Below are 25,869 nucleotides of genomic sequence, written 5' to 3' on the forward strand. Positions count from 1 at the left end.
GATAATCGAGAGAGGTGGCTCCGTACTGACATAGAGTACTACATTGTCAATAAGGGAGGGGCCATTAAGGGAGTTCAGGCTGAGCAGAGGGTTTCCCAACTGATGAGGGTTTGGAAGATCGGGCGCAGTATTTACATGCACAAAGTGGTGTACTGTAATGAAATGTTCTTACATTATTATGAAAATGTGATAATGTTTGACGTGTTATTTGTGTGTTCTTTTGCAGTGTTTCCTGGCGCAAGGTACACCAAATTTAGGTCCCAGCCGGGACGGTGGGGATTCACCAGGGGGAGTATATAGCCATGCATAATAATGGTATACTACTTTCCTCTCTATGGCAGTAAGTCCTGATAAGTACAGTTATGCCAGCAGTAGTTATGGAGGTTTTCCCTCACACCCTGGTGAGGTGCCCTATGTATGGAGGGGAGTGGCTGTATGCTCTGAGTCCCTGGATAGTGACATCAGAGATGCGCCTGCCTCCTGAAGTATATAAGGCACAACACTGTCAGTTAGTGTAGTGTTGACCAGCAGTTGGGTGAAGTAGCTGGTAAAGTGTATGCTCCTGCATAAGGGATTGTAGAAACACTTTTGTGACCCTAGGGCAGTAACTAGCGGTACAGGTTGACCAATCAAGTCTGTCTAAGCCACTCTGTGTCCAGGGACCTGGCACAGGGGTGATCTCCCTAGGAGAAGAGGGAATCCCACTTCAATACGGGAGGGCGTACCTGGCAAAGGGACAGCACGAAGAGATGTGCGGCTAGAGCCGGCAGCTGCATGGGGCAGTCTGCTACATCCCAAACTACAATAAAGATGGCCTTGTTAATGAAAACCCCACTGTGTGAGTGCGAGATTACTCTACAGTGGCAGTCACCACCGAGAAGGAGTTCCTCACCAGGACCATCTCCCTGCGGAAGCATAGATCCTGATGAGGTGGAGGCGCTGCACATGATGTAAGTTGGACTCGCACCCACTACCTCAGCTACCTGTCCTGATGACATCCCCTAATAGCATCAAGCGGGAGACTCAGGAGTCCTGTTACTTGCAGGTGCACCACCATACACGATCACGTAATGGGGACCGGTTAGACCACACAGGCCAATGTGAGATTGGGGGGGTCAGACAAGGGGGTCCAGCCGTTACATCGACATACCTCTACTTTACATTTGGACCACTCCCCAAAGCTCCACTGATAGCACGGGTACACTGGGCAGTTTTTGTACTGGTTGAGTTGTGTTAGGCAAGGTCTTCCTTCGCCTTGAGCCTGCATGATAATGTGCCGAGAACGCACCATTTGGCCTGTAAGATAAAAACAAATTGTGTTAAAGTATAAATATACAGGATACTGAGACATGTATTGAGATGGCCAATCTCAACAGGGGAAGACATCCATTTTTGCAATATATGGTTTGCAAAGTCAGAAGTAGTATTTTTTTTTGCCAAAGGTTAGGTTTGCTTTGTTTAAATATAACAAATAGATGGAGAGATACTGTAGATCAGGCCTGCACAACTCGTAAAGCGAGAAGAGCCGAACTGCTCCAAGGAAAAAAAATTTGGGCCGCACGGGTAAAATCATCATCATCATCATCATCTCTCCTCCAGCACCTCTCATCATCATCCTCATATCTCCCCCAGAACCCCTCACTATCAACCTTTGCGATACTCCCCATCTATCTCTCATGCCCCCATCTCTCCCCCTCACCCATACACATAATACTCCCTCTCCACATCAAACACACAATACCCCCTGCACACCACACACATCCCACCCCCCCTGCACCTCACATCCTACTCCCCCCTGCACCTCACTTCATTCTCCCCCCCTGCACCTCACATCATTCTCCCCCCCTGCACCTCACATCACTCTCCCCCCTGCACCTCACATCACTCTCCCCCCCTGCACCTCACATCACTCTCCCCCCTGCACCTCCAATCACCCCCCTGCACCTCCAATCACCCCCCCTGCACCTCCAATCACCCCCCCCCGCTGCACCTCCAATCACCCCTGCACCTCACCCCCTGCACTTCCAATCACCCCTGCACCTCACCCCCTGCACCTCACATCACCCCCGGGACCGCGGGGAATCGCCGCCATTTTTTATTTTTTTTTGAAGTTTTTTTTTTTTTTAAGTTTTTTTTTTTTTAAATCTCATTGCGGGCCGCACAGTGCAGGCCTGCTGTAGATAGATACATAGATAATCCCTACAAACAAAGAAAGAGCCAACATTTAATCTAGATGTCTCTCTATGCTTCTCCCTTATCCTACTATCATACTTGCCAACTCTCTCGATCTATATAGGGAGAAGGAGCAGCTCCGTGAGTAAAGACACTGACTGGCACAGAGATTGCTGCAGGGGAACCTGGTTCAACTCCCGGTGTCGGCTCCTTGTGACCTTGGGCAAGTCACTTTATCTCCCTGTGCCTCAGGCACCAAAAAACATAGATTGTAAATTCCACAGGGCAGGGACCTGTGCCTGCAAAATGTCTCTGTAATGCGCTGCGTAAAATTAGCAGCGCTATACAAGAACATATTATTATTATTATTATTATTATTATTATTATAAGGGAAACTATCATTGTTCCGATTTCATCTCAGGAACAAAATCCCCCCAACTCAATGTAAATGAAAGGAAGGTGGAGACACCCCTTTATATTCCAACCAAATCTCCCTGAATATCATTTTCATGCTGATTGTTGGTCAGTCAAATAGATGCAAGTATGTTGGTCAGTGTTAAACTTGAACACAACACGTGCAGGGTGACGTTTTACTTGCTTAGAATCTTTAGTAAGAACGTCTACTTTACCACATAAAACACATACACATATGATGGCCAAGCCCAAGTAAACAGCAAAATATAGCATGCTAAAACTCTCATAAATGGCTGTGTAACATCTTAAATGTCACATATGAAGTGTCTGTAGCATTACAATTGGAGGTGAAGAATACAAGAGGAACTGGACTCTGCACTTTGTCAGCAACTCTTCACCTGTGAGAACTTGGCTTTTTTACACATCTATAGAGTAACTTTGTAAGCTGCTGTTTAACCTTCAGCGCTGCACTGCCCCCCCAGGCCTGATTTACACACCCGCTCATTCAACTCCTACTCCTCATCTCCTCCATTACCTGGGAACGCTCTCCTCCTACCTCTCTTCCCCTGCATCTCATTATGCCCTCCCTATTGTTTTCCTGTTTGTTGTTTCCACAAATACTCGTTTCACCTCCCCTCTCTCTCTCTCTCTCTACTCCTCCTTCTTGCTACTGGGGATCTCTCATAATCCTGGACCCAGCCATATACACACCTGCCCTCGCCCACACCTCCCTGCCTGCTCTGCCCTCCCTGCTAATGGTGTTAACTCATATAATTTAATACCGACCAACATGAAAACTCACCCCTTAAATTAATCATCCCAATATCCATGAATCATGGCTACTGTCACACACCCACAGTCATTCCTACCAAACATTGTTACCAAGTACTGCCATCTACTGCACTTATTCCCTCACCTGCGGTCTCTGTAAGTCTCCCGACATACCACTTAGATTGTAAGCTCTCCAGGGCAGGGATTTCCTTTCCTACTGTTTGACTTTGCTGCGCTTATTGGATTATTATAATTCGCTGTACTGTATTGTCTTTATAAAGCATTTAGTACACTGTCTGCGCTATATTAAATAAATATATACATAAATGCTGCTGCCAACTAGAAGTATTCTACATAACATAGTTTACTGTAGTTGCAGAACTCTGTGGAAATACTAGAGATTACTGTCTAAATTGATGCACTGCCTTTTAGCTTTTTTTTTTTATTTCCAGGAGAATTATAGCCATTTACACTGTGAATAGTATTATATAGGGATCAGCGTCTACTGTTTCTGAGAACAGATCCAATTTCCATTTATGAAAATATCAGAAAAATGCAATTCATTTTCCTGTCTGTCCGTAGACAATGCAAAGCTCATAAAAATATTCTCTCATATATTCCCAGTGGAATAAGGAGTATAATTACTGAATAAATTGGCTGTAGTTTCAAAGAAAACTTACTGATTCATCTCTTTTTTTTCTTTCCATTTAGTCATTGTTAATATTCCGAACAGGTTACAAAGCAGAATCAAATCAGACTCACCAAAGAGCACACTTTAACTTTGGAGGAACTATATGCATCATGACCCAGAAAACATAAATTTCAAGGCACATCAAACTATTGTTCGATATACCCCATTACATGTGCACTGTATAACTCCTCCATTATTCCTTATGTTATGGCATAGAAACACCCAAATAATACATGTCTGCACTGATGCCAAGATAGGAGATCTGAACTAAACAGCAAACTTAACTTTGTTTCCCTTTGAATGCATATTCCCACATGCTGAGAGCTTAAATGCAAAGCACTCAAGACTGGATGTGTTAGAGCCAAACTCACGCGAATTACATCACGTACTAATTCCAAGTGACAATGCGAGCGATATATCATAGTTTTGAGACACCGCATGGGAATTCCACACTTTTTATGTTAAAGGAAGGCTACAACCCCATTACGATAATCAGGTTTATTATTTTCATGAAAGGTAACAAGTATGTCTGTATTAAGCTCTGTATATCAATTAAATTTACAGTTATATCATGTCAAAGTCACACACGGTAACAGGGTACCTTCCCTGTTGAAGTAGTTTGCAGGAAAACCTTTGTGGAGAGCTTAAGCCCAGCACTGAGCAGGTTAATTCAGAGGAGACTGTCCTAATTAACCTGCTCAGCTGACTCATTAGCTCCTTTAAAAAAGCCTGCAGCATTGACTGCAGGGTAAATTTCTAGCACAGAAGAGTATGTGCTGCCAGAGAGATCCCAGGGGAGGTTGACACTGTTCCAGGCAGCATCTGTCCCTGGAACCCGCTACAGGGAACCCCCACAGGCACCACCACAGACCCTGGACTGTTGTAGAGAGCACCCTGCCTACATGTACCTCTCTTTGGACTGTGTCAAAGATTGTTGAGAGGCCTAGCCTTCCAGCGCTCAGATAGGGACTGCTGAAATGTTAGTCAGTCCCCTACATGGGATTAGACCTGACTATTTTCTGTTTAAAGCTGCTGGCTAATGTAGCCCTCTTTCCTGCTGCTCTAGAGTGACCTGCTGGCTCAGCGAGATCTGGGCCTCCGCTAACTGGGAGCCTGGGGTAATAATAATACTTTTGGCAGCGCCTCCACTAACCCAGGATCCCCAATGAGTAAGGCCTCGGTCCCGCTGCGCTCGTTGGCGCGGGCGGCCACACGCGAGTTCCCCACCAGCAGGGGAATCCTCCCGAGCCGGTCCCGGTCCCCCCTGGCGGCACAGCGCACTACACGCTGTGGCGCGTCAGCCGCTATGGGACACAAGAAAATGGTGTTCCCTAGCGTTGACGCGTCACGTGGTGTGGCTGTAAGCCAATGGGGAGGGGAGGCTTCGGGAGGAGGAGAGGCTTCGGGGAGCGGGGAGGAGTGTGGAGTGACAGCAGCGTGAGTGCCTGTCTGTGTGTGTGTCTGAGTGCGTGCGTGCCTGTCTGTGTATGTTTGTGTGTGCCTGAGTGCCTGCCTCTGTCTGTGTGTGTGTGTGTGTGTATGTGTGTGCCTGAGTGCGTGAGTGCCTGCCTCTGTCTGTGTGTGTGTGTGTATGTATGAGTGCCTGCGTGTGTGTGTGTGTGTGCCTTCGTGTGTGTGTGTGTGTGTGTTGCTTACCTTCAATCAGCAGCTCCAGCCCGAGCCGTGGAGGGAGGGGGGGGGGGAGTAGCGGGTCCCTCCGCTCAAGCCACGCCCCCCCTCCCGCTCACACCTCCCACTCCCGCCCACCTCCCGCTCCGGCTCCCGCTCCCTACAGACCGCATATCGCGGTCTGTGTATGTCAGCGCACCGCCTGTATGCAGTGCGGGCGCACTGACTCTGGGAGCGGGGCCTTAGCCTAAGATTCCCCTAGGCAAGAACAATAGTAACACACTTCTGTTTGGTAACCGTTTACTGATACGCATAAGTAGAACCTTATCTTAGAACTATCCATATCTATAAGTCTGAAATAATGTTTGTGTGTGTATGTCTTCTCCCTGCGTGATTGGCCGTGTTCCCCCTGTGTCATTGGCCACAGACGCACCCCCCGCCCCATTCACCCCACCCCTCACATTGCACCTCTTGCCCTCAATTGGATTAGGAATCTCACTTAGCAGGACCATCCACACCACTACCACCCGCTGCTCCTCGGCGCCGGCCTCACCTCTCCCCCACCACCAACCCCCCTCCCCCCGGTCACAACACTACCACCCGCCGCTCCTCGGCTTCGGCCTCACCTCTCCCCCACCACCAACCCCCCGGTCACACCACTCGGTGTCCCTGTCTCCCGCTGAGGCCCCCTGCCCCCGGGTATCACCTCCACCTGCCGCGCACCCCCATGCCCCACGGGTGTCACCCCCCTACTGCCCCCTGTGTCGGACCACCCCGGACCCTGCCCCCCACCCCTTTCCCCGGTGCCCCCCTGTCACATGCGCGTTGCTGCGGCTCCAGCCTGGCAGTATGCGCACGCTGCGGCTGCTCCCGCTCATCAGGCACTTCAGCCTCCTCCCAACACCGGCTCGCGCCCGCTCCGGGTTGCCGTGCGCTCGGCGGCCTGCGCTGTATCCTCCGCCCCCACCGATAAGAGCGCCCGCACAGGAGAGAGGCGCCTTCTGGACCGGTGGGAGTGCGGAGACTGGACGGAGGTGGCTGGTGTCCACCGGTGGGGGGAACGGGCGGGTCCTCACTGCAGTCGGTGTGTGTGTGTGACACTGTGTGTGTGTGTGTGTGTGACACTGTGTGTGTGTGTGTGTGTGTGTGTGTGTGTGTGTGTGTGTGTGTGTGTGTGTGTGTGTGTGACACTGTGTATGTGTGACACTGTGTATGTGTGACACTGTTTATGTGTGACACTGTGTGTGTTGTGTATGTGTCTGACACTGTGTGTGTGTGTGTCTGACACTGTGTGTGTGTGTGTCTCTCTCACTGGGTTTGTGTGTGTGGCACTGTCTGCTGCGCGGGGGGGGGGGGACCGGAGCAGCGCAAGGGGGGGGGGAGGGGGACCGGACCTGTGCAGAGGGGGGGGAAGGACCACAGCTGCGCATGGGTGGGGGGAGGCGGAGAGAGACGAGGGGAACGGGGGGGGGGGGGGTGGCGAGAGGAAGGAGCGGGAGGTTTTGCACCCCACACCGTGTCCACTGTTATGTATATATGTATATGCGCAGTTCTCTGGTCACTCAACCCAGTGTCCCCAAAGAGTCCTCCCCCAAGGCGGGATCAGCACCTGTTGGTACTGGTGTTGGTGCACTTATAAAATACCTTCCAGTCACTGCGGTGATCGGCAACAAACTTCAAAAAGAATCCGCCGATCCAGCGCAGTCTCACACGAGTGGATGATGTCCAGCAGCTTGGGCCCAAACGACTGTCACCACCGCAGCTCAACGACACTGTGTCCCTATCTATCTATGCAGTAAGTGACTAGTTGTCGCTATCTATATAGGGCGTCCCTGCATCACCACAAGCTTATGGTGACTCAGGGTATACACTGGGGCCTGAGGAGGAATCTGGCCTACGCAGGTGGGTCACTGACCCCCTGCACACACACAACCCCTCCCCTTGCTCCTCCGGTGCCCTCTGGCTAGCGTGGTCTCTTCCCCATGCTTCCCTTTCCTGCCTGTCAGCAATCCCTACAATCCTATTCACTCCCTGGCGTCAGGTGACTTTGCTGAGGCTCCTGGGGGTTGTAGTTTACTGCAAGACCTCCCTATGATTGGCGCATGCGCGAACTCTCCGCTCTGACAGTCGCGCCTGACTATTGCGCAACAACATGGCGGCGCCCTGTGCTGCCGAGCCACCGCGGAACATCCGAACACTCCCTCAAGAGGCACCCTGCAGTGGAGGTAGACAGGCAAACCGGGACATCCCTACATTCTCCCCCTCGTAGAATCCAACGGCCCCGCTTGGGAACGTACCAATACACATATTTACACAATAAAAATGCATAATGAGAACTACAACTTATCACTGTATACCCTACATGAGGTTATACATTTCATTGAAAAATCAGGCCTTTTTCCTGTCTGTGATTGATGCCAGGGGTCTCCGGAGCTGATAGCAGCACCGGAGCCCCCCGGCATGCATCCGAGGCAGGAAAAATGCATGTAAAGCCCACTTCATTACCTTAGCGGCTAACCGTTCTCCCCCAAGCCTCTGGTACTAGAGCCAATCAGAGTTGGGATGGAGTTCCACGCTCTGCTTTGCTACCGTACCATGTGAGGCTGGCCATGTTTCTTTTCATGACGTCATCTTAAAGGCAATTGAAGCAAAGCCATTCTGATTGGCTGTGCTTTCATTGCCTTTAAATGACGTCATCATTTTTTTTTTCTCGGCCAAAACACATGGTTTTCACGGCCCAATCAGGGCCGTGGGAACCATGACGAAAATGTGACCTCATAGGCCTTTAAAAGCCTATGTCGTCTCATTTTGAAGGCAGATGCCGAGGAGAAAGGACCTCCGGAGAAGAAAGAAGACTAGGGCGTGGCCGAAGTTGACAAGAAGACCCCGGAAGAAGATACAAGAAATAAGAATACAGATGAAGATGGATTACAAATAGAAGACCCCTGGATTGTCGTGTTTTATTATTTTATGGATTTTTATTTTATGTTTTTTTATTTTATGGGTTCCTGTGCGTGGATTGGTTCGAGAGTAAGCTGTTCTTTTTTTGTTTTGTACATGTGTTTTTTTTTTTGGTATATCATTTCTTGCCACTGTATGTATGTATGTATGTATGTATGTATGTATGTATGTATGTATGTATATCTAGATTGATATATACATACAGGGTAAGAAATTATGTGGATTTAAAAGCTTGTTTTGCTGTGTTTAAAATGTTTTTTGCTATGCTGCTCTGCATAAATGTGTGTGTCATGTATTTTAAAATTACATAGATGTAATTTTTGCTATTGTATTGTGTACTTTAGGTCAGGGTGAGGCTTGCTTTTGTATATTGTATTATTTGTGGTACTTATATTTTGTCTGAGGATAACTTGTTCTGTTCAACAATTGAATTAGTTAATTGTTTAATTGTTATGGATGGAATTTAAATTGTTTAGTGATTTAAATAATGAATGCTAATTGATTTATGGTTACTGGATTGGTTTAAATAGTATACTTGTTTGGATGTATTGGTATGTTAACATTCATTTGCAGAATGTACATGGTGCATAGATTGTATGCATCATGTGTATACAATGTAAATGCAATGTTTTGATTGGCATTTGAGGCTTTTGATTGGCATTTGATGATTTGGATTGGAAGATGAGATTGGATTTTTAAAGGAAATTGATTTTATTGTACTGTGTCTGTATGGAGAAGTGGTATTTGTAGTACAGCATGTTTTTGATAACCCTTCTACATTTATTTGTATATGGGTTCTTCATGTGTAAAATGTGTGTATGTGTATGTGTGTGTGTGTATGTGTATGTGTATGTGTATGTGTATGTGTATGTGTATGTGTATGTATGTGTGTGTGTATGTGTGTATGTGTGTGAGAATGTATGTATGTGTGTGTGTGTGTGTATATGTGTGTGTGTGTATATGTGTGTGTATGTGTGTGTGTATATGTGTGTGTATATGTGTATGTGTATGTGTATGTGTGTGTGTATGTCTCTCTCTCTCAAAACGTTGTATGTCTGTCCCAAAGGCCAATCTGATAAGGCCAATCTGATTGGTCAGTTGGTCTGTCACTCACCCTCTGGCCAATCAGATTGGTCCGTGGTCCAGCCCCACCCCGCACGCCTCATTGGTCACACTCACCCGTTGGTAATAACACTGCCGCTCCTCGGTGCCGCCACCACCTCCTCTCCCCACATTCCCCAGCAAACCCCAGCCTCTGCACCGCTACCCACGGCCAGCGGCGCCCCAGCCTCACCTCTCCACACATCCCCCCCCCCCCCCCCAGCAAACCCCAGCCTCTGAACCATGGGGCCAGCGGCGCACGCTCCTCGGCGCCACAGCCTCACCTCAAACGCCCGCCTCCTCCACCTCCACCTCACCTCTCGCCGCCTACCGCCGAGTAACCGACGCCGCCGCCTCTCACACGTGGTGGCCGCCGCCTCACATACAGTACTACCGCCGGGAGCACCAGCAGCCAGGTACCTCATCCCCCCCCCGCGGCTGGGCCAGGAAGCCGGGTGGCGCAAGCAGCTATCACCACCCCACAACCCCCCCCCCCCATGGCTGAGGTGGCGCTAGCAAGTATCGACCCCCCCGCCCGGACCAGCAGCCAGGCCGGGAAGCCGGGAGCGTGAGCAGGTATCAACAACCACCCCCCACCCCCCCCCCCTTCGCGACAGGGCAGAGGAAAAAGCAGGGGGGGGGGGGGAGCAGAGGAAAAAGCAGAGGGGGGGGGGAGCAGATGAAGCCACTGTACAAATGTATGGGTGAAGGGTGGGTATCGAGCCAGTGTGGCTTAACCCCTTAATTACCTTTGCGGTTATTATCCGATAAGGTGATTAAGGGGTTAATTGATATTTGAATGTAATTGCAATGTATTGGATATGTATTGGCTATGTATTTTGTGGGCAACGAAAGACAAGGATTTTGCTGGCGACGGGGGCTTCTTATTGATGAGGTCAGTAGTACTTTATTTATTTTAATATGCTAGTTAATGTGTTTAATAATGGGCAAATAATCTATTATCCCTATCTGGATAATAGTTATTTGGCACATTATTGTACTGTAGGTGTTGGGGGGGGGGGGGATGTATGTATTGAATGTAAAGGCCAGGTTTATTTGTTTTACATTCAGGGTTTGTTCCGTGGTTCTGCGTGAGACCTCTGGAGACCACCTGAGGTATCCTCGGGTATCTCACGGGTACCGTGACCCGTAGTGTGCGGGGAAGAACCGGTGGCCTCACATCCGTGGGGGCACCGCGGACCCGTAGTGAGCACCCGTGAGTCCCCAGACCCCCGTGAGAACAACCCGAGACTCCTCAGACACCTGTGTGTCTGACCCGGGGCTCCCAGACATCCGCGGGCCTACCGTGGGGACCCAATTGTGGCCCACGGTGACACGCGGAGACCACATGGGGGCCTGTATCCCTCATAAAGGGGCCTGTATCTCGGGAAGCAGGGGGTCCCCGGACCTGAACCCAATGCGGTTCAGCTCCGGAGACCCCCTGCACATGTACACTATCAGTAAAAATAGTTTTGATATGTTTTTATTTTGCCGATGTTTGCAGCAGAGAGAGCGGCGGGTCTCTCTCTGCTGCAAACACATATCGGCAGAAACGGTCTATCGCCATGACGTCATTACGCTGACGTACACGCGGCTTGTGTTTGGAGTCACGGTCGCTTCAGAGATTGTTTGGAGCTCCAGCTGCTACTACCAGTGCACGCAGGAGGTTACATATCAGGTCCTATACTGTCTCATTGAGGTCTCTCCACGCCTTATCCTGCGGTGTCCCATATTCATTGTGAGATTTTGGTCGTGTACCACACATGAGTGTGTGGGACCTGGCAGCCCCAGTACAGCTTCTGATCTAGTTTCTCCAGATACTACACGGAGCTCCAGCTGCTACTACCACTACACGCAGGAGGTTATATATAAGACCGTACATTGCCTGATTGAGCTTTTTTCACGCCCTACCCTGCGGTGCCTTAATACTACTGTGATATTTTGGTTTTACCACACATGTATGTGTGGGACTTTGCAGCCCTAGCATAGCTTCTGATTTATCTATAACTGTATGTTTTGAACACAATTTGTTCACACTTTTTGTACCGTGACACCACACATTTGGGGATTTTATCCATGCACTGTTGTGCATTTTTATAGTGTTTCGTCATTTTTATAGCATTCTATTAAAGCATTTGTTATTATCATTTGAGTGTGACCTTTTGCGGTGTACCCTATTTAGGGAATAGGCAATTCAATGGCCTTGTATAAATTGACAATATACTATGTTTTGTCACCTATCTAGAGTGCAATTATAGGGGGCTTTGTATAATCCCAGGTGATTATTTGTGTGTTATCTATTGTGCTTTCTCCCTTGCACCAGGTAGACTATCCTCAGGTTTTTTGTATGTTTGTCTGGTGTAGCGATGTGCCCCTTGTGTATATATAAAACTCTTTTCTCTACCTGATAACTGTAGTAGCCAGAACTTCCTGTGTCCTAAATTACTTTGCCAAATCGTCAACATGGTAACTTCTTGTTCTTTAAAAAAAAAAAAAAAAAAAACATCTCTAAATTCAAAAGGCTATCTATCTATATCTCCATCTATATCTCCATCTATATCTCCATCTATCTACAGGCAAACCCCGCATTAACGCACACAATGGGACCGAAGCATGTATGTAAAGCGAAAATGTATTTAAAGTGAAGCACTACCTTTTTTCCACTTATCGATGCATGTACTGTACTGCAATCGTCATATACGTGCATAACTGATGTAAATAACACGTGTAACAGGCTCTATTGTCTCCCGCTTGCGCACAACTTCGGTACAGGTAGGGACCAGTATTGCTGTTCAGGACGTGCTGACAGGCGCATGCGTGAGCTGCCGTTTTCCTGTTGAGCTATATGTATTTACTCGCGAGTGTACTTAAAGTGAGTGTCCTTAAACCGGGGTATGCCTGTATATCTATCTATCTATATCTATCTATATATCTATATATCTATATCTATATCTCCATCTATCTATATCTCTCTCTATCTATCTATCTCTATATATTTCAGAATCCGGAAGGTAGTCCATGGGTGGAATTCAGACAGAAACTGGTGCACCGGGTCCTCGGACAGCTACTCACAGAGAAAGGAAGCAATAGAAAACTGTATCACGGCATGTGACACATAAATGAAATGACGTGTAACGTGATGACGTGAGATACGCTACAGCTAGCAACGATACCTCAACGCGTTTCACACGTTCTCCATGATGAAACACGGAGAACGGGCAAAACGCGTTGAGGTATAGTTTCTAGCTATAGTGTATCTCACGTCATCACGTTATTGTCCTTTCGTTCGTGTATTACACGCCATGACGCGGTTTACCATCGCTTCCTTCCTCTGTGAGTAGCTGTCCGGTGACTCGTGCAACAGGTCCTGTCTGAATTACACACACGGATTCCCTCTCTACTGGATTCTGAAGCTGAGCGCATTTTATTTATATCAACTGTAAGTTGTGGATTCACGTTGTGTGTGTTTTAAATACATTTATTGGATATTCACCTCTAGTATCTTTCCTCTTTTTGTCTTTGGAGATCCTTCAGTTCTGATCTTTGGGCGAGTGGAGCTCCCATTGGACACGCAGCAAGGAGGTGATTCTGTCTACAAGTCTGTCTCCCTGCCTATGTGCCATCCTAAACGTTCCAACCCCCCCTCCCCCTCCCCATATCCTCTTTCCCCTCTGTGCTGCTGTGGATGTACAGCACACCCCATCCCTTATTCTCACCTTCCTTATCACCATTTTATCACCCTTCCAGTGTCTCCAAACATTCCTCCCTCACCCCACCTCATCTACAGCTCTCTGTTGTTTTTCTTCCCTTTTTTTCTCTTTTCTAATCCCTGTCTAAATCATAGAAACCTTTGTAAATCAGTATTGCTGACCTGAAGGAGAGAAGAACTTTCGAAAGCTTGTCCTATGACATAAATTGTTAGTCCAAATAAAAAAGGTATCACCTAATACTGAAGAACTCATTTATTCAGCACTATCGCAACTGGACTAACACGGCTATTACCATTTTATATATATATATATATATATATATATTACACTTTAAAAAAAAAAGAACAGTACTTAAAATGTTGGGTTAGAGTCTGCCTTTAATGTGTTGCTTATATTAATATAATAGTAACAACCCATTAACAGTGTCTGAGTTGTTTATTTATCTTAAAATAAACTGCAGATAAGGAAACCTCTAAAGATTGTCATCTTTTTGTAACTGCCGTTGGACTGGTGACGTACAGTTAGTGACAGTCTGAAATCTCTGGGGATAAAGGCAGCAATAATCCCTTAAGATGTGTCAGGAAATAAGATGTTTGCTCTGCACTGTGTACATTTTCTGGGTCTAAATTACTTCCACGACTGTATCTGCCTGCAGGAAAATAGATAACCTGCTTAAAGAAGTATTAGCCCAGAACGCATTTCATGTACTGGGCATATAAGAGAATAAAAGAGGAATTTCTGTGTTAAATTACGAATAAACTTGACTTACATGGCATTTGAAGGATTCATATAGGACTTAAAATATACCCTTTTAGGTTTTCTGACGTTAAATTGAGCTACTGAATGTTTGGTAAAATACGAAGACATAAAAAGAGACATACACCAAAAAAGGATTTATAGAATCATGAAAAATTGTTCATATTTCCAAATCAGATTTGTTTTTCTTACTGAGGTTTATGAATCAAGATGGATTGCTTATTACTGTCGTATTTTAGAGTTTTATTATAATCACGTTTCAACCACAATTTATGGGGAGACAGACTCGTTAAGCCCAGGTGCGAGGTATTATTTATTTGTATCTATTTTTTTAGTGCACAGTACGCTGCACTGCACATATTTTTTCATGCACAGGTTCCTGCACCGTGGAGCTTACAATCTATTTTTGGTGCTTGAGGCACAGGGAGATAAAGTGACTTGCCCAAGGTCACAAGGAGTTGACACCGAGTTTGAAGAAGGGAATCCTAGTCCAAATTCCGGTGTCGCTCGTTTCCATAGTCAGGGTATTTTACTCACTGTGCCGGTCCTCCGGGTATTATACCCCGATCCTGCATTAACACCAATGGAAGTTAACGCCAGTTCGGGGTCTGAAACACTGTATCGCACTCTTTGTGAATCCCGGTATTGGACCTTTATCACGATAACTTGGACTGTCAAGATCAGTAGATAATGCAGAAGTTCTCCCAAATGCACCTTTCAATTATTGTGCTGTTTCTACAAAGTAAAACTAACTGCCTACATCTGTGCGGATCGGGTCTTCTCATTTTTTGGTTAGATGCACTTTTTGAACCCTCTACATTTATCGACGTCTCCCATCACCATTTGTCTCTAATCACGGTCCACCTGAAGTAATCAATGGAAAACGGACCTGGCTGGTAGTTACTGCCAGAGCTTGGCTATTTGGGCTCTGGGAAAAGTCCTCCCCTGGGAGAGATGCTGGATGATTGAATGCAGAAGTAAGTGATGTGTCCAGTGAATCCCCTACAAGTTGTATAGGACATTGATTTATCCCTGTATACATTGTCTGCAAGTGGTGTTCTCATTTCATCACACTCATGTGGAGGAACAGGAGCAGTCCTGCTACCGTGTTGCAATTTCTCTCTCAGGTTGACCAATACATGAAAAATGTATACAGCCTAAAAAAATAATAATCTATTGTACTAAGTCTTAGAAAACAAATCTTAAATGTCATAAAGAACTACAGTACAAAATATATCAGAATTGACATGTTTTGTGTAGTGTATAATAAACTACAACAGTAGCTAATTATTAGCAGTGGGATTATTGTATGCATGGCTATCTTTACATAGCGCCCACAGCTGTATGGAGAGTGTTACAAGAGAAACATCGCAGTACAGGGAATTGTAGTACAATAAGTGCAACAAACAAAATCAGACAATAGGAAAGGAAATCCCTGTCCCGGAGAGCTTACAATCTAAGTGGTATGATGGGAAACTTACAAAGAGAGCAGGTGCAGGGAATAAGTGCAGTAGATGGCAGTGCTTGGCCACAGTACTTGGTAGGAATGACCGTGGGTGAGGGACAGAAGCCATTAGTCTTGGCTATTGAAATGCATAAGTTAAGAGGTTGAGTTTGAAGGTTTGTCTTAAAGGTGGCGAGAGAAGGTGCTTGGTGTATACACCACTCCACTGTGAGTGACCTGAATAGGGATCTCTTGGAGACCATCTGAAATTTTCTACTTGGACCCAGTCACCTGTGAGAGCATTTTTTCAGATGAAAGGGAAGTACCATCAGCATTTGAGTTGTGGGTATGGGCCAGAAGACAGAGCTAATCCCTTGAAACATTGCCCCGCCTTATTTAATTTGTACTCTCCTATTGCTCCCCCACACCCTTTTTTTTGCTTCCCCCCGCTTTCCTTTGACTGAGTGTGAGGGAGTTCCACAGATAAGGGGTAGTGAGAGGGGGAAGTTTTAAGGCGAGAGAGAGAGCAGTAGAGGTGACAGGGGTGGAAAGAAGACAGTTATGGCTTGACCGAAGGAGACGAGCAGCGGCATAGAAAGAGAACAAAGCTGAAATGCAGCGAGGAGCAGTTGAGTGGAGGATAAGGGCATTACAGAATTATCAGTAGTGTGACAGATATTACAGAAGAAGAAACTACAAGTTTTAGCTATGAATTGAATGCTAATGGAGAAGGTCCTAGATAATGTGCATTGGCGACAGGATAGATGGTATTACCGTTTACTGGGATTAAATCGTGGGATATTGAGCCAAGTTTAGTTGGAAATAGGACAAGCTCAGTTTTAGCCATATTAAGTGCCATCCATGAGGTTATAGCCAAGAGGCAATCAAAGATTTGGGACTGAATTAGGGTTGGGGTGGATAGATATATCGGTGTATCATCTGCATAGAGATGATAACGAAAGCCAAAAGAGTTGCTGAGGTCACCAAGTGATTGTGTGTAGAGCGAGAAGGAGAGGTCCCAGAACAGAGGCCAGAGGTACACCAACAGACAGATCAGCAGAAGATGAAGACATGTTAACAACAAAGACCGAAAATGTGCAACGAGAGAGATATGAGGAGAAGCAGGGTAGAGTTTTGTTTCGAAGATGAAGAAGAGTGTGATCAACAATATCAACGGCCTACTAGGGAAAAAGTACCCTGGGATTTGGCTTCATGTAGATCATTTGCCACAGAGAGCGCAGTCTCTGTTGAGTGAGCTGTACAAGAGCCAGATTGTAAAGGGTTCAGGAGGGCATGGGAATTAAGAAAGTTGATCCTATGGTAAAACACGAGATGTTCTAGCAGTTTGGAGGTAAAAGGCAGAACGGAAACAGGATTGTAGTTAGTAAGGAATGTAAGATCTAGGGTGTTTTTGAGAATAGGTGTGACCACCAAATGCTTAAAGGAAGGAAAATGCCAGAGGTCAGTGAGGAATTGAAGATATGGGTGAGAGTGGGGACTAAGACAGGATTAAGAGTTCTGATGAGGGGATAGGATCAAGAGGGCATGTGGTAGAGGGAGAAAAGAAAACCAGCTTAGAAGCATCCAACTCTGTAACAGGAGAAAAGGAGTAAAGAGTGGAGGAAGGATGTTTGGATAGAAGAGGAGAGGAAGAAGCAGGGACAGACAATTTCCTTGTGCATAGCATCCACCTTGCCTTTAAAGTGGTCGGCAAAGGCTTGAGGAGAACTAAAGGAAGGATCTGAAGTGGAAGGAGGCGGTCAGAGGAGGAGGGTGTCAAATACTGTATAGAAAAAAGATAACATGGATTGGATTTGTGAGTTTTGATGAGTGAGAAAAAGTAGTGTTGTTTGGCCTTAGAGAGAGCAGAGTTAAAACAGGAGAGGAGAAATATATAGAGCAGAAAATCAGCCTGAATGTGACATTTCTTCCAGAGGCATTTGGAGAAGCGAGTCAAAGTGCGAAGGAAGCGTGTTTGTGAATTTAGCCAAGACCTTGTGGATTAGAGGGACGGGTATGCCGCAGTCGAGAAGTGGCATATAGATCAAGAGAGGCTGAGAAGATAGGTTTGTAAGAGTTGACCAAATGGCATGGTTATTGAGAGGATGTATACTACATGCATTTAACTAACTCAATAACAATACTGCAATGCTACAGCAATCACAATAATTTCTTTTGGTTCTAGAAACATCCTTCAGGACAGATGAAAAGCTACATTGACCTTGAAATGATTTGGATTAAAATGTTATCCGTAGTTGATCTTGTAATTTAATTCCATATGACTTGATATGAAACAGAAAAGATTCAGGTTAATTATTTTTACTTTGCTTGCCGTTTCACAGACCTTTTCAAGGGATTATATCCCAGAACTACATAGCATATGCTAATAGTAACCACAATAGATTTACTGGAAATTCAGATGTTGTCTGTGAGCAGAACTCTGTGTTTGAACTACCATCATTTCCAGTAATCCTGATGGACAAAGTCAGGATAAAGGAATCTGGGGGGACTATTCTTAAATTCTAGATAATTAATTGTATTGCAGGTCACACGTTTTGCTTTTCAGATGTTTGAAGGGCAACTTCCATACAAAGCAGATATGTTTATGCACACTTTCCAGGATGTGTCTATGTCTGTTGACCTTTAAATTATGAAGAATAAAATGGACTGCTCAAAAGCAGTAACTGAATAAAAAGTGTTAAAACAAAGTAGACACCGTCTCCACATTAATCCAATTTACTTTTTAACATAACATTTAATAATTTAATCCATTAATTTGGGTAAATCATTTTTTGGGTATTATGTACAGAACACATTTAATTGTGCTAGATTTTACACCATTTACGTAGAATAAAATAATATAATATTCCAATTGATTATGAAAAGTAAAAAAAAACTATGGTAATGCCCAAGTGGGAAAAACGTGAGATATAGTTTGAGCAAAAAGAGGAAACATTTGTTGATGGAGGTGCGAAACCTCTAAGGAGTGACCACACCAATTACAAAACCACTCAACTGAAGAACAGCCCTTTGGGATTGAAACGTCGTGTTTGCTTTGCATTCCCTATCATTACGGGCTAAAATATATGGATTTGAGCATTAGATTCTTGTGGAAACTGCTGAACATGGTCACCCAGGATCGTCAATGTATGTATGTCAACATAAATAACATTGAATATAATTTTATTAAAGTGCCAATCCCATCCCCAGTTCTCAAAAGACTTACCAGTGTTTGTGCTCTCTCCAGGGAAATCAGAATGTCCCCAAATGCCATGGGTCAATATGTCAATAGACAGAGGATGAGACACGCACTCAATATCAAGGGTAATAGAGGTGGGGTACTTAGCTGCCAGTGCGCTGTTCCTGGGGAGCTCCTGTATAAAGAAGAAGCAGGCACACGGTCTTAATCAAAAGTAGGTTTAATATGCCATAAAGACCATATTAAACCTCCTTTTGATTAAGACCGTGTGGCTGCTTCCTCAATATGTCAATAGGACATCATCAATTGTGGCTTTAAATTCCAGTTAAAAATCTAGGAAGTAACACCGGTAGATACAATATCTCAGGAACCAGTGGGTCACACGAGCTAAAAATAGCACAGTTACAAAGTCATTTGTGACGCCCATTGTTAGAAAGAACTTTACTAAAGCGTCTTGCACCAAAAACACATTCAAGTTCCAGTTGTATATTGATACTGAAAAAAGTGGACTTGTGACTCAAAAATGTATGTTCAAATAGGTGTATTATACTAGAAAGAATACATAAAAATGGAGCAACTTTTGGACCGAAACATGTATTCTTTCATATATAATACACCTAGATGACCATCATGTACCCTTTTTTTCCACTAAAAATAGCCAGGTTCAGATACAGAGAAGAATTCCGTTCCAGTGATGTAAAAAAAACTAAAAGAAAGTGGAGGTTAGATAGAGGGGGGGGGGGCTGCTTTAAGATACAAAACTACAGTATGTTGTTAAGACTTTACATTAGAGATAAGCTCTGTCATTCTTTTTCAATTAATTTATTAAACATTTGCTTTAATAAAGCAATGCAGCTGTGCCACATACCCTTAAAAATGTGTTTGATGGACACCCCAGAATAATGTCCCAAAATGATGCTACTTTTGCATCTGTGTGGCTACTTCTTAAATAATAACTGACTTTCAATACCTATAGAACATGCACTGGCAGAAACTACACTATGTTACCTGGCTATATTTCATTAGTGATATAACTATGTTAACTCTTATGACTGATTATAGTGAGGATAGTTGAATGCTTACCTCCAATACCACATGTTTGTGAACAGTGGGACCAGGATGACCATTCTGAAAGATGGCAATTAACTGCACATTCTATTAGGCAGTGGATGCTCATTCTCGAAGGGTTCGCCAGTCTCACCTAGAACACAGTGTGCTGCTGGATCAGTTGTAAATACAGTATAATGCAAGTTTAAGCAAGAAAATGAAAGCCCTTAAATCATATTAGGAAGCACATTTGTCATACAATAACTATGTTAATTATGCAGAATTAACATGCTGAAGCATTGTTCGCCTGTACCAATACTGTAATATAACTAATAAAAAAAAACACAGAAATGTAAGTAGCACTCATTGAATTCATTAAGGCAGCTCAGAGTGTTTTAGAAGAAATTATGCTTGAAGCGTACTGTGATAAAAACAAATTCACTCATTTCAGTGTTAAACATTAATCAGCCTTTTTTCAGTCTTTTGCATAATTTGCCTGGTTCTGTCCTGCCAACACTATTCAGATATCCCAGAAAACTGCAGGTACTCAACTCCAGTCCTCAAGCCCTCCCCCACCCCACCAATAGGTCAGGTTTTAGGGTATCCCAGCTTCAGCAGAGGTGGCTTAATCAGAATCTCAGATTGAACTACCTGTGTTGAAGCAGGGACTGATTGAGCCACCTGTGCTAAAGCTGAATTATCCTGAAAACCTGACCTGTTTTGGCTTGAAGACTGTAGTTGAGAACCTGACCTATTCAATGTAGTTGTCCTGACCTATTCTTTGCAAAGCCCAGAAGAAAAAAAAGAACGAAGAGATGATATATATGTCCGCCCAACAATGGCAACTTCAGAGGGACTTTGTTCCTATGCTACCCATTCATGTATATACCAATTCTCACATTAAAAACAATTATTTTAATGAAAGTTAAAGGATGTATTGTATAACATTTCTCTGTACATTATAACAATCATATTTCATGTATACAAATGTATTGCTTTCTAATTAAATTATGTTGTAGCTCTCGTATTTCAATTATATTCTGGTAAAATGATCCAGTGCGATGTGTTACAAATTAATATAATTATATTTTCATAGCACGCATAGTTTCATAGTTCCATTTGAGAAAATTGTGTCCTTGTTCATTTAAACCTTGGTCCTCCATACATTACAATCAATAAACATGCCAATTGGTGTTTAATTCCATTTAATCATCTGCATATTAGGCACTGACGTGAAACATCACACTCTTTAAATCAAGGTTAAAACAATGTCATTGATAAAAGCGGGCTTTTAAGAAACTAGCACTCTAAGAGATATTTACACAGAGAAGTGTAGCTTTCCAAAGGTTGCAACCTGTATTATTCCTTGGACTTTTAATACAAATCTCCGAAAGGTCAATTTAACTATAATGCTTTGGAGGAGGGTACAGCAAATAGAGTGCTAATTATGCTTGTGTACTGTAAATGATAAGACTTCGGATGTGTTAGCTGTGTCAGTAAAGCACCCTGGATATACTGTAACAATTTCTACAGGTAATAAAACTACAGTGAATGCTTCATCTACTCAGGCTGAGTAAGTTGCCCAAGGAAGATAAAAAGAATGTCGGTATTCTAAACTTATTTCACAAGTGTTAAAGATCCATCCAGCCATTATTTCTCTTCCTGGGTGCACTGTGAATGTCATTAGGGCCCACGTTAATAAAATAGTCGGTCAGAAAACGTAATATATCAGTTCTAACTTAGCAATGACAGAACACAAACTGGCAACACTCTTCAGTAATGAGTATTTGGCAATAAGATGCATTGTAATATGTATCATATTGCTAACTCTGTTATTGGCTTAAATTTATTAATAATAATAATAATAATAATAATAACATTTGATTGTTTTAATATCTACACCCAAATCGATTGTGTTAGGTCAGGGGTGGGCAAAACAGGGCCCATGGGCCAGATCCGGCCTGCCACAGGTAGGGCCCCCTCTCTCCACATGCCATGCCCGGTGGCAGAGGGCGCCAATCCAGGTGGTCCTAACATGGAAGTTAGGCCCCAGCAGAAGTTGGGCTCATCTTCTGCAATCACCGCCTGGATGGGCTCCCTCAATCGTCGTTACCACCATCACTGCCTAATGACCTGTACCATATGTAGGTCTCCTGGGAGAGAGGGGAGCCTGTGGGGGAGAGAGATAGAAAGGGGGTGAGAGAAAGGGGGGTAGGAGAGAAGGGGGGAGAAGAATGAGAAAGCGAGGGAATAATGAGACAGAAAGGGGGAGAAGACTGAGGAAGAAGGGGGGGGGTGAGAGTGAAGGGGGCAGTGAGAGAAAGGACGGATAGTGAGAGAAGGGGAGAAGTGAGAGGGAAGGGGAGAAGTGAGAGGGAAGGGGAGGAGTGAGAGGGAAGGGGATGAGTGAGAGGGAAGGGGGTAGAGTGAGAGCGAATGGAGAGTGGGGGAGAGAAAGGAGAGTGGGGGAGAATGAGGGAGAGGGAGGGAAAGAGTGAAGTGGGTAAGAGAGAGAAAGGAGGGCATGTAGGGGTGAAGAAGAGTAGGTAGGGTAGAAGCTGGAGAGGAGCATGTTGGGGAGAAGCTGGAGAGTAGGGGACCATGTGGAGGAGGAGCTGGAGAGTAGGGGAGCATGTGGTGAGAAGCTGGAGACTAGGGGATCATGTGTGGGAGAAGATGGAGAGAAGGTGAGCATGTGGGGTGAAAGTTGGAGAGGAGGGGAGCATGTGGTGGGAAAGTTGGAGAGGAGGGGAGCATGTGGAGATGAAGCTGGAGAGGACCAAAGCTAGTGAAGTGGCCCGTCAACCAAAATAATTGCTCACCCGTTAGATCCTTCAGTTCTAAAAAAGATGCCGCAGAGGTTATGTGAGGTTGCTTGTGGATTTATTTGTAAGGTTTGTTTCTCATAGCAAACATTACCTGCTCACAAAAGAACATATTTACTGATTTGCCATCACTGCGGACGCAATCTAAGAGGCGGGTTCTTATACCTTCGCCACACACTGCATTTTCACTTAGCTGACAGGTACTCCAATCTAAAAGCAAAACAAAATGATAATTTAGTGAAACAGCCGAACAAAACATATAAGCAGCAGTACTGTATCATTAAATGGGTCCAGTTCATAGTTTCAGTGTATATTGATGCCAACGCTTTTGCAGATTAATGGAAGTAACAAATAGCCAAGTAGGTGGCACTACTGCTTTAAAGTAAATATATTTGTGAGCTTTAAACTGTAAATAACATTTAAAGGGTTCTCTGAAATATCAGTTTAAAGAGTGAAAAATAACCGCAAATGTTGGATAAAAAATATATACATACATTTTGATAATCTTAAAACGGCATCTTCTGTGCTAAGGTGGAGACTGTTAGAAGGTTGGAGGAGATTTTAAACTAGGACATAAGAGGAGGAGGTACAGGAAACAGATAATGAACTAGACAGGCTAGATAGAAATGAAATAGCTAGTGGTCATGAAGTAGAGTGGAGAGAAGTATTAGTTTGGAAAGCAGGGAGGTACCCATATTAAATACAGATACTGTTAGAAAACTTCTAAAGACTAAATCCAATAGGAGGAGAAAGACAGGAGCAGATAAAATAACAATAGCACAGCCGGGGAAAAAAACTTAAAAGCATACTTGCTAATGCAAAATGCCCAACAAATAAAATGGGGGAGCTTGAATTAATATCTACTGTACAAGGGAGCAGTATGATATCATGGGCATTACTGAAACATGGTGGGATGAAACTCATGACTGGGCAGTTAATTTAGAGGGTTACTCCCTTTTTCGGAGGGATCGAGCAAAAAGATGGTGGTGGAGTATGTTTATATGTTAAACCGGATCTAAAACCTATTATAAACGAAGATGTTTATGAATGATAAAAATGTAGAGACCTTGTGGATAGAAATTAGCAGTGGAGGTAAAAGTACGAAGAAATAGAATGGCAGATTAGAATAAACTACAAGGAATAAGTTACTGTAGGATGCCGTTTTTGTAGGGAACGTGGAAGATAAATATTCAGGCTTTAAAACATTGATAGAAAAGCACATTTATCTTTTATATTACCCTTGAGTAATAGATATAAAACAAAGAAGTCTAAACCAATGTGGTAAATAAACAGGTATAGGAGGAAATGGAAAGGAAGAGGCAGGCGTTCTAAAAGTCAGAAGGGATGGAGGCATCATATCAGCATTATAAGGAATGTTTGCAGATGAATGAAATTGCATGACCTCCAGGACTCCGCGCTGCCGGAACAACCACTGCTGCCGCACACACGGACCCACAAGATCAGTAGGAAGTGCCACACGGTAGATCCGCAACTCCACGCTGCTGCGGCAAACACCGACGCCGCGCACACAGACCCGATGGTCACGCGGTGTGCCAATGACGTCACAATGCAGCGTGGAGTTGCGGATCTACCGTGTGGCACTTCCTACTGACCTTGTGGGTCCGTGTGTGTGGCAGCAGTGGTGGTTTCCGGCAGCGTGGAGTTCTGGAGGTCGTGCAATTTCATTCACCTGCAGAGGTTCCCGGTCTGGTTTAAAGGACAGCTATTCTATGGGTTTTATTAACTCAACTTTGCTGTAAGTAGGATTCTAATTTTACCCCTACTGGATGGTATTGCTTCATTAGTGTCTTTAGCCCAACGGACATTTGTTTGTTGTTTTATTTTTCAATTGCATATTAAATTTGTAATAATCCTTTAGTTAATCTTTTCATTGTTTTGTTTTTTGTTATTTGAGTTACACTATGATTTTTCTTTTTTGTCTTTGTTTTATATGTGTGTTTGTTATCCTCGTGAGACTCCATTGAAGATTCCCCTCAGGATTGCTTGCCATCCCCGATTGGACTTTATAGTTGGTCAGATTTTCACATTTTCCTCTTGGAGGCGCCGGCTCTCTGTTTTTATTGGTTCTGTCGATTTGTGTTAATCCTGTTTTGCCTAGGCAGCCTCAACTTTAAGTTAAAAGTTTTATTTGGTAATCACTGTAATTTATATTGTTACTGTATTGTATTGTAAGCATTAGCGCTGATCACACTTTCTTTCCCCTTTAATTATAAGGAATGTAATAAAAGTGACAAAAAGGCAATCAAATCAGCAAAAAATTAAAATGAAAACAGGTTTGCAACAGAAAGTTAGATCAACCCTAAAAGTTCTCTAAGTGCCTTAATAACAAAAAAAGATTAGAAAAATTTTTTTTGTCACTTTTTTTACCCACCATAACCTAAATGACAGTGGTGATTACCTAGTCTAGTCTCAAACCTGCTAGCCATTAAGACCAGCCTCACACTGATGATACCCATCAAGGTTGAAACATGTATGTGAGTGGGTCTAATGGCTTTGCATCTCATCCCAGCCTCTGTCTAAAAGCTGTGTTTAAAACAGCATGCATTGGCTTGAGGATTGGCTTGTGTAATATGAGCTTGAGACAAAAGGTGGCACTGAGTGCTCATTTGCATGTCATTTCCCAGAATCCCTTGCTGCAGTGGAAGCACTGTATGCTGGGTGACAATGGGGAAAGACAGGGTTGCAGACCTGTCTAAGACATGCAAATGAACATACAGTAATATTTACAGTTGCTTTATGCTTTACTGTGGAGGGTTTTTGTCACTTTTTTTACCCACCATAACCTAAATGACAGTGGTGATTACCTAGTCTAGTCTCAAACCTGCTAGCCATTAAGACCAGCCTCACACTGATGATACCCATCAAGGTTGAAACATGTATGTGAGTGGGTCTAATGGCTTTGCATCTCATCCCAGCCTCTGTCTAAAAGCTGTGTTTAAAACAGCATGCATTGGCTTGAGGATTGGCTTGTGTAATATGAGCTTGAGACAAAAGGTGGCACTGAGTGCTCATTTGCATGTCATTTCCCAGAATCCCTTGCTGCAGTGGAAGCACTGTATGCTGGGTGACAATGGGGAAAGACAGGGTTGCAGACCTGTCTAAGACATGCAAATGAACATACAGTAATA

General features: G+C 44.3%; 1 protein-coding gene across 1 annotated transcript in view; it reads right to left on the minus strand.

Moving 5' to 3' along the window:
* THSD7B (thrombospondin type 1 domain containing 7B) overlaps positions 1-25,869 on the minus strand; it is a 395,203-nt gene that overhangs the window by 28,665 nt on the left and 340,669 nt on the right. The window contains exons 20-22 of the mRNA XM_075609482.1: positions 22,815-22,930; positions 19,932-20,049; positions 1,151-1,296 (exon numbers count right to left, since the gene is read on the minus strand). Of these exons, the coding sequence (XP_075465597.1) occupies positions 1,151-1,296; positions 19,932-20,049; positions 22,815-22,930 (380 nt within the window). The remainder of the gene's footprint in view (positions 1-1,150; positions 1,297-19,931; positions 20,050-22,814; positions 22,931-25,869) is intronic.

Source organism: Ascaphus truei, chromosome 7 (genome assembly GCF_040206685.1).
Source record: "Ascaphus truei isolate aAscTru1 chromosome 7, aAscTru1.hap1, whole genome shotgun sequence".
Taxonomy (NCBI): Eukaryota; Metazoa; Chordata; class Amphibia; order Anura; family Ascaphidae; genus Ascaphus; species Ascaphus truei.